The sequence below is a fragment of the Gadus macrocephalus genome, chromosome 4 (genome assembly GCF_031168955.1).
Source record: "Gadus macrocephalus chromosome 4, ASM3116895v1".
NCBI classification, from domain to species: domain Eukaryota; kingdom Metazoa; phylum Chordata; class Actinopteri; order Gadiformes; family Gadidae; genus Gadus; species Gadus macrocephalus.
In genome coordinates this window covers 24436546-24446723 of record NC_082385.1, presented here as the reverse complement: position 1 = coordinate 24446723, position 10178 = coordinate 24436546, and the positions used below count along the sequence as shown (strand labels likewise).

General features: G+C 45.0%; 1 protein-coding gene across 1 annotated transcript; it reads right to left on the bottom strand.

The window, feature by feature from the left end:
• Positions 1–4548: 4548 nt before the first annotated feature.
• Positions 4549–9294, bottom strand: LOC132455469 (uncharacterized). The gene is made up of 12 exons (XM_060049332.1): positions 8910–9294; positions 8384–8513; positions 8002–8203; positions 7776–7902; positions 7152–7447; positions 6815–6905; positions 6566–6682; positions 6365–6440; positions 6032–6289; positions 5089–5260; positions 4852–5000; positions 4549–4751 (listed from the first exon to the last, which is right to left on the bottom strand). Exons 1-12 carry the CDS (start codon positions 9264–9266, stop codon positions 4561–4563), a joined length of 2166 nt encoding a protein of 721 aa, XP_059905315.1. The 5' UTR covers positions 9267–9294; the 3' UTR covers positions 4549–4560.
• Between the last annotated feature and the right edge of the window lie 884 nt (positions 9295–10178).

Here is a 10178-nt window from a genome sequence, read left to right as displayed (position 1 = left end):
CCTTATTTATTTTTTCTGAATTACACTATTTATTAATACAATTTATTTGAGTTTGTTCTACTAGTTAGTTTAAATACTTTACTATCTCTAAGCTACAAACGTGAACTCCCCCCAAGCGCTCGTCTCTCTCCCAAAGATTGGAATGTAGCCCCCACCCTTTACTGCTACCAATTACCAACTCTGCCTTGCAGGCTCCTGCTCGACCCCTGTGTGTTTGCTCGTGCACGTGCAGTTAGTCAGCGCGGTGATGTCAAAGAGGATTTACACATTTATTCAGTACTTCAACAAATTAACTATTCTCTATCCGTCTAATTTATTTATGATTATCAACTAATTTAAACAAATTAACTATTCTCTGTCCACCTAATTTATTTATGACAGAATCAACAACAACAAAAAATGAACCGGGTCGTAAAAACCTCAGAGGACTTAATCCTAACACGACTTAAATACAGACAATAAGCCGGTTCATACAATTTCTTTATCTTATATTAAAAAATGTCCGAATTGTTTGTAATTAATTACAAATAAAAAGTTGACCGAGCATAGAAACTGGCCTTTTGGTTAATCACATGAACGGTCGGATGTATAATGAATCAATCAGAACTTCAAACAAGAATGATTGCCACAAAGCACCAAGATCAGAATTAAAGACTGGCCCCACCTTCAGATCCAATATCTGCAGTTTAAATGAACTCATACAAACGATGTTTCGCACAACCAGTCTATTCCTTCAAAATACTGGCTAATCACATACACACTCGACCAGATTACGAACAAACAAGAGACTCTTCAAAATACCAACTCAAACGGTACTCCAATCAAGAACCTTATCTATTCAAAAGTGCGAGAATCTGCTTTCTCAAAAATGCCAACACCGGAACTAGTCGACATCCCAAGCAGACCTCTAAAATAAAAATGAATTCATCAACGGCAATGAATTCCAACAGACAAGAAACGTATCTATTCAAAAGTGCGAGAATCTGCTTTCTCAAAAATGCCAACACCGGAACTAGTCGACATCCCAAACAGACCTCTAAAATAAAAATGAATACATCAACGGCAATGAATTCCAATAGACAAGAAACTTATCTATTCAAAAGTGCGAGAATCTGCTTTCTCAAAAATGCCAACACCGGAACTAGTCGACATCCCAAGCAGACCTCTAAAATAAAAATGAATTCATCAACGGCAATGAATTCCAACTCAGCTCTCTGAGATTCTCTCAAACATCCAACAGGCACTTCAATCGACCTGCGGACCTGTTACTGTCCTATTGGAACTTTCCCACTAATTCGATCCTCTAGAAAACAGCCACAGGACTTTATAATAGGTCTATTTGACCAAAATATCAAAACACCAAATAATAACAACTCGTGTCAAAATAGGGAGCCAAAAAACGTCTTGGTCATTTAGAACCACAGAACGCGTTATGGCATATGTGCGCGCGCACGTCAATCTCTTCCGGAGCTCCCGTCTCTCTCTCTCTCTCTCTCTCTTTAGGTTTGTTTGACTGAAGAGACAATTTACCCGTTTACCAAGCGTTCAGACGGGGCAAAAACAGATCAACCAACCATTAAATTAGTGGTAAGCCAACTTACCGAGAATAATTTTGTGCGCTTGGTTGTGTGATTCGTCCGCGCCCCGCCTTGCAGCCCGGCAGTTGGGCTGTCTCTTTCCAGTCCTGGTCGCGACGCCAATATGTAGAAGATAAACCGAGATATAAAACACTTAGACTAATTCAAGAGAGAGAGTAAAATGAAAACGAGGGGTCCGGAGCAAGAATTGACAAAAGACTTTATCGTGAAGAAGAACAACAACGATAACAGCCGAGTAGGATCTATAGAGTCACTCTCGTTCACAAACTGCGGCGTCTTTTTATACACACAAACCGAGCAGCTTCTCCTTGAGGTGTCTGCCTCCACTCAGTCATAAATCCATCTTAACCTGAATGGTCAGCAAATAGACAACAAATGGTCAACAAAGATAGCCCAAAACACAAGGCTGAGGTCAACATGCCTTATCCCCGTAGCGTCCTGCTCCTTTTTAGGGGCACCATCTGTTCTGAACCCAGACACCCAGGCCCCGTGTGTTTCTCCACTATTAGACACACAGATCTCATCACAATCATGGTTCACCACAGAATATACTCCTTAATTTCTACCACAGTGTAACAATAAGCAATCACACGCATGGGGTATTCAGGGTAGGCCCGGGGCACGGGAACAACTGAAACCACGGAATAGTCCTGAGCGTCATCACGGGCAGGTGGTCGCAAGGCGCCACCTGAGCATTAGACCCTTTTATTCAACTGCGCTCAGGACCTCATCTGATAAACGGGCAATCAAGGCCCCTGGAATCTCGCCCGTGTGTATCCCCGAGCTCCATCTAGTGGGACAGCGATATAAACAACAACATTTGCGTTCCCGGCGTCGGTTGCATAGATATGGGAGCGGCTAAAAACAGTGAAGCGTACAGAAGCGAATACAGCCAGGGGCGCCCTCAAGCCTTAAAGCCTATGGTGCAGGTTAACCGGAAGTTTCGATTAATGGGTACATAAAGCACTCAAAATATGTACCGCATTCATGAAATGTCTCCAAAATTGCGTTAAAGTCCAGTTTTTGTCGTTTTTTGTGGTAACGGGTGTTTTCTAACGTCGTTCGGTGGTGACGTCACGGTAGGGAGTCGTGGTGGAAGGTAGCCTCAGCCTAGTACTAGAACTATGGCGTCTAACTGGGATGAGGAAGAGGTGGCAAGAACCACAAATTACATTTATGATGGCCCACAGCCGTATAATTTCGAGCCTGTTAGACGTGAGGGGGCGAATGAGGAATTGCCGAGGATTGATGGCCGTCAAAGCCAATTAAATTCATGGTCAGAGGAGAATGGGTGGAGAGTTGGTGAGGTGTCCTGGTGAGTTGCTATCATTTAGCAATGCAGCAACGAGCGCTTGAGCTATCCCCCCTCCCCGGATAAACCCTACAATTAGTTATCCCACGTTTTGATGGTTGCCTAATAGCTCCAGTAACTACCGGTACATATTTTGCCTAGTCTTTATTTCTAAGCTTTTACATATTCCTCCGGTGAAAGTGTTGTTGCAAACGTACCCGGTAGCCGCCGATCACGTAGGCTGGTCATGAATTCAGCGGTGATTATTTTCGATTCTACTCCTCGTGATTGATTGTCATTGACACCATCAGGGTACCGCTTACAGATAGAGGGAGAGTAGTAAGCGTGTCTGTGTCGCTGTGTTTGGCAGGTGTTGGTGTGGGCGGTGCCGTCCTATGGAATCTGTGGTGGAGAGCTTGTGCTGTAGGGAAGTGAGTGCGTTTTGGTCGCTGGTCGAGAAGCTCAGCCCAAGACCAGCAGATGTGACATGCCTCACTCAGCATCCAGGATTTGATGCATGCTGCCTGAATCCGTTTGTGCTTAAGATAGCGTACACACATTTCAAGCAGGATCATGGTCCCCTTCAAGCCAGCACGCACGAGTATGTTAATTGTTTGTTACTTTAGCATTCTTTTTATAGAGTCCTATGAACCAACTTAAACAGTTATAGGCGACTAGAGATGTGTTGCATAGACAATAAACATGCATGACATTTTTTTATTTTCCAACCTATTTCCCTAGGCAGTACCGGTACACTGCATACAGGCAGGCTATACGATGGGCTTATGGAGTTCTTGGCCTGCATATAAGGAAGCCTCTACCCTCCTGTCTGGTTTCAGCCATCAGGCAACAATTTCAGAGTGGTGACCAGACCTATCATGGCTTTCAATGGCCTCGTTTGGATGAAGAATAAAAACCATATTGGCACGTACAACATGAATACAATTATTTTTCAGTTCAAGAATTAACTCATGCTAGTTGTGTTGCGATCGCTCAACCGCCTTTAAAATGTTATAAAATACACAGAACATGTGAATTCATATAAAAACAGTTTATTAGGTCATCCCAAGTAATGGGGATCGATTACTGAAAAAAGGGACAGCAGGTTGAAAGGCCTGATAAAGTAAACAAATCAAGAAAAAAAGGGTTAGGCACAAAGAAACCAACATAAAATAATCTTGCAATAGTGTGGTCTTACCTGAGGGTCAGCACTCACACAGCACATTCTCTCACTCACGGACACATACATGCAATGATATCACATAGAGCAGACGCATAGTGATCCAAGAGAAAAGCGCACACAGAGGTCCCTTTCGGATTCTTACAATTTTTTTTATGAATTATGGGGCAAATGGAGCTGTAATGGAATGATTTGTGCACACAACTAAGTAAAAAACCCAAGCAATAAAAACAAAACATGCGACATGCAGTGAGGCGCTAACCATGGTGATGCTGATAAAGGAATGAATGGGTTACAGCCAAAAATAACCAAGAGATAATGTTAGTCGACAGATGTTAGGGTCAGCGCAAGGGGTTAAAATGTAAGGTTATAATAAACTTCCTGGAACAATAAAAAAACCCAAGCAATAAACAGCACACAAAGAGAAAACAAAACATGCGGCATACAGAAAACCACCACCAAATAAAATAACATGTGGGAAAAAAACTATGCTAATTCAATTTTTTGTAGCGTGACTGCTGGGCTAGATAGAGGCTGACGGCCTCCTCCTTGGGAATTTGTTCGAAGGATTTGGCGATGGGGGCGGGTGCACAGGCTGACAAATTGGCGCTAACCTCTTGAAGAGCCTTGGGTGAATCCATGTAGCTCTCCCGAAGAGCCTCGATTAATGACGTTGCATAACCTGCAGACATAATAATGATAAAATACTGTATAAAGATCGATGTCACAGATGTCTTGTGCGCAAATGTCAAAATATGATAGAACTGCATGACACTGCCTACCGTATGAGGCCTTCTCTTTGATGGGCACAACTACCCAGGCACCTTTTCTGAAACGTGGATATCGCACGCTATACCTCTCCAAACCATCGCTTCTTCGTGCGGTCTCTCTGTTCGCATTATGGTTGTAATGCAGCGCCGCTAAGAGAAGCCTACAGAATAACACATTTGAGAACACTTTCGAAACCTGGTGTATGTATGATCAAATACGGCATTGTTATTCCATTGGACAGCACTGACCTGCTATACATGCCCTGGTATGAAAACCCAGTGTGCTTGGGTGCGAAGTGCAGGATCAGGGAGTGGAAGGCTTCAAGGGAGTAAGTCTGGTGCTGCGGAGACAGCTGTCGAACATCCTTCAGTAAGGATGTCCTTGTGATGATACCCTCCAGTTTTACTGCTGCCATTGAGCCTGCAAGAGACCAATGCCGCTTTTCCACCGCACATGTAGCTCGACTCGACACGTCTCGACACGACACGACTCGACACGGTAGCAGCACGGGTGCTTTTCCACCGCAAATAGTACCTCCTGGACGTGGGCGGGGTCGGCTGCGCGAAAGGGCCGTGACGTATTTGTGTACGCGACGCAAACAACACATACGCAACCCACACATGGACAGAACCCACATAACAACAATGGAGGACATCGATCACATTACTATTATTAGCTGGCATGTTGAAGAAGTTGGAGAAGTGGAACATGTTGGCTGCGGCGCTGCTATGGATGTTACCAGCATGGTTGCCATGTCGCTCTCGTGACTTCGTCACACTCTCTGGCCAATCAGTCGCCGGCCGTCTGCCGACGTCACCTTTTAGCATCGGCTCAGCTCGCTTGGAACCTAGAGCGAGTAGGTACTAGAAAAAGCAGCCACTTCAGGTACCAGATACCATGGTACCACGGTGGAAACGCAAAAAATGCGAGCTGAGTCGAGTCGTGTCGAGTCGTGTCGAGCTGGTACCATGCAGTGGAAAAGCGGCACAAGATAGGTAGGCACACACACAGCAGACATACAAATAGACAGATATTTTTTCTCCAGTGGAAACACATGAAATTGTCCTGCATATGAATTATAGCAAACATATTTACAGTAAACAGAATGTTATGAGATCCCCAGAGTATGAAATAATGATTTAAATGGAAACCCTGTAGAGCATTCATAATGCCACATACTGTGTACTGTACCTGGTTCCAGCCACTCTTTATCTCGTTGATCCCCCTCCAGAGGGGCATGAGCGCAACTGGAGAAGGCAGGGGTGTCATGGTCGTGGATGTCCTGAATGTGATTCACCAAGCTTCTCCATTTGGCCTCCATCACAGCTGGATTGCCATCAGGGGTTGAGGCTGCAGTCCAGTACAGGTGGTTTACTATGGCTGGCCTCCACAACTGTAGTTGTTCACACTGTCTGTCTTTTGAGGCTGTATCCAAGGCCTTCCCCAGACCTGGTTTAGAACAAATGGTATTAATCGAAATGCAATAACAAAAACTGCTTAAACGTTCCAACAATGGATACATACTTTTCCCAATGTGCCAGACATCAAAATAATGCTGTGTCCCTTCAGGGCACAGCTCTTCTCTCACCCATTTGGCAACCTAAGGAGTAAAGAGCAAACTTTTGTGGATGCTTGCACTGTCTGGCCCTCAGTGCATCAGCAAAGCACAAACGTCCAGCCTCAGGGAAATTCATAAATCTACATTATTTTTCTTTTTGTAAATACCTGGCGATGTCTGTCTGTGATGAGGGTTGACAAATGCAGGTCGTTCCGCCTCAGCAAGCCGATGCTGCGCTTGAGCCCCTCCATCTCACACCAAGAGCTGTTGGGGACCTCTGAGCTCTGCAACATAATATAAGTGTAAGTGTAGCCCTATGCATGGTTGTACACGTGGAAAAGTGCTATATTAAGATGCAGTCCATTTAACAAATTGCAGAGAGTTCATTTCTTTCTGTCTAATAACATCAGGCTTACCTGAACAAGCTGAACATCAACCACCTTGTTTACTCTGTCCTCTATCAATGTGTAGGAGCCGTACTTTGCACAGTGCCCTGGAGAATCTGACCTGGGGATAATTAGAAATTAAAATTATGTTTCAAGTTTTTAATAACCAGTGTCTGTAAAGACAATCCACCATGACATCTGCAAATGTAAACTAAAGCCGCCCTGCATGATGCAACTGGTCTATGAGCTCTCGCACAAACAAAGTGTGGAGAACAGTATTAGGATACAAAATTAACAATGACATGAGATTATTAAAGTTCATACCCCTTAGTGGCAGCTAGCATAGAATCAACAAATTCTGCTTTACCTGCAGTCACCAGCAACAACTAGGCCTCCATCCATTGCCTTGAGGTCACTAAAATTCTTGGCCTGCTCGTTCTGCCAGGCCTGAATGATGACGGGGATGGTGTAACGGCGCTGATGGCGAAAGAAAGTGCTTGCGCTGATGCACTGAAGGCCAAACAGGGTCATTATCCGTAATGTCTGGGTGGCCAAACATCCAGAGAAATGGATGGCCCCGCTTAAAAGGAGGTTACAGGTTGGCATATTCCTGTTTAGGATCGGCTGGTTTTGCCAGAAACGCTGGTAGCCACATGCACAGACCTAGATATTTAGAAAAAAAAAAACATGACAAGCAGTGTATAACACTCAAATATGATGGCATCATAAACCCACAGACTAAAGCAAGCCTGGTACATACATTGTAAATTAACTGGAAAGACTAATTTGAAAAAGAAGCAACGTCAGCACCAACCAAGCTAGCCATTATAAATCCACAAGATATTAGACTGTTATAGCAACTAATGTGGATAGGAGGATGCACTGATCACTTGCAATGAGCAATGTGGGCAGACAGTCAGGGCTATTCGATTTTAGTAAGATATTCTGATTTTCTAATCAGATATGGCCTGCAGTGTAAACAAAACCCTACCTGCTCTATTTTAACAAATGTTCCTTCCTGCTGCACGATTCTACTATCTGACTTCTCACAACAGGCCGGACAGATGGCAAACAGGGCCATGAGCTCCTCTTGGCAAACAATGAATTTGTCAATGCCACTACAACAAAAAAGAGGGGGGGGGGGGGTGTCAGTCAAACTACAGATGCACGAAAATGAAAATTCAAAGTTGGTCTATGTTGGCTTTAAATGATCTCACTTTTGGTGGGGGTCACAAGTTTGAGATGGCTCCTCACACAACACCTCCTCATCCTCCTCAGACATCTGGTCTCCTGGTACCCATGATGCATCACTGATGACAGAGAGATCATCTTCTCCATCCGTTGGGTCAGGACTAGTGAGGGGGGTGAAAGTTTGTGTCCCCATGCTGACCATCTTGGGCTTCAGGTTCACTTGCACAGCTGTGGCAGAGTCAATAAACATACCCAAACAGATGACAATCATGGCAAATCTAAGCGGTTATGTTTTGATCTAGGTTATGTATTCATTTTAGCAAATTTTAGAAATTTCCTGCATGCATATAATTTGGCAACGTATGTTTTAGACAGCATATCAACCACTAAAAAAATAACAAGATTTACCGTGAGACCTTCCAAGGGGCTTCAAAATACATTGTGTCCCAGTGTCACAAGTGGAGTAGGGCAAGGGGTCCTCTACCGTAGCAGCATTGACACCGTCCGTGGTCTCACACGGTGAGGCATCTGTCAACATCTTGCGTAAATAAATTAGCGGCAGCGACACAGTCACGTCTAAATACATATGAAAGAGGACCGTAATAGTCACTTTCCATCAGGAAAAGGGCAATTAAATCCATCAACTCAATAGAACACACACACAAACACACTGTTGTGAAAGTCGCTTGATGAGCGCCACTGATCCAAACACTAGCCATGGCGCTTTCTAGTTAGATATGACAAGCTTTTGGACATTTACTTCAGGACAATTTTGTTTTGGTTAATATTCATGAATCACGAAATGTTCTTTTCTAATGTCAGACTGATCATGACGAGTCATGAAGGTAGTGGAGGCGGTGTCAAAGGGAATACGGTATGTAGTATACACAGGGCTAGCTAACGCACAGCTTGTAAACATTAGCATGAGGCTTACCATAGCCAGCTCTCGCTTGCGGCTGGCGGCACTGATCTTGGTGCCTCTCGGTCTCGGGGCAGGGCAGGCAGAGAGATGCGTGTGCACAGAAGGCACGGCGTTCGGAATAAGCTGTGCCAGCCTCTTTAACCCGAGAGATACCATCCTGATATCCCCTTGGTCGTAATCTTCCTCCGTGAAATGAGCGCTGCAGACCTTGGAGTTCTTAGTGACCGAGGGAATAGAAAAATCTGCCCGTCTAACGCGGACAAACTGTACCCACTGTCTGAGGGTTGCCTTGTCCTTCGGAAAGGCATGGACCCTGTGTCCTGTTCTGCTAGAATTATTACACCCAGCACAAACACAGTTGTACACCATTCTAAAGCTACACCTACCTACCCACCTACCTAACTCCCTATGCTACACCTACCTACCCACCTACCTAACTCGCTATGCTATGCTATCTGTCTGCCTATCTCCCTATCTCTCGGTCTATATCTATATCGGTCTATATATCTATCTATTCTGTCTATCTCTATCTATCTATATGTCTATCCATCTATCTATCTAGGCTATCTATATATGTATCTATGTATTTATCTCTTACTTATCTGTCTCTTATCTCTCTCCTACTCTCTACTCTCAATGGGTCTCGAAGGGCTACGTCTGTCGTCTCCCTACCGTGACGTCATGCAACGGTTTCCGGGAGAAATGAGAAGCTATCGCAAACCGCTCCAATATGACCCACTTTTTCGTATTAAATTCCGTTTTGTGATACCCAACCACATTAAATACATTAGGTAACCATTAAAATGTTTATTACCAACAAGCAAATGGCGCAAATCCGAAAAAAATAAAACCTGCACCATGGCCTTTAAGGGAACGGGCCGCAGCCCCTGGTACCGGAACGCAGATCCCTGGTCCGGGCGACGTGGGTGCATCAGGTGGGAGGGGGGTGGTGCCGTTGGCGGGGACGGGAATGGGGCAGCCCACCTGGAGAGGTTACTAGCACGTCACAGGCGGGGGGGGGAAGGGGGGTGCCATGGTGGGGTTTCAGCATACGGTGGTGGAAACAGGACGCCGGGGCCGTGCACCTGGAGAGGCCACTAGCACTCACGGGTAGATGTCCGGCTCGGCGGGGACGCAGTCGATGGTGGGGGTTGGGAGTGTGTAGGGGAGCTCGTACTCAAAGTCAAAGGTTGCAGGGTGAGGGAGGCCATACTCACAGTCAAAGTTTGCAGGCACTATCTGGTCGTCCAGGGGAAGCTGGTCCAGGCAATCCAGAAGGGG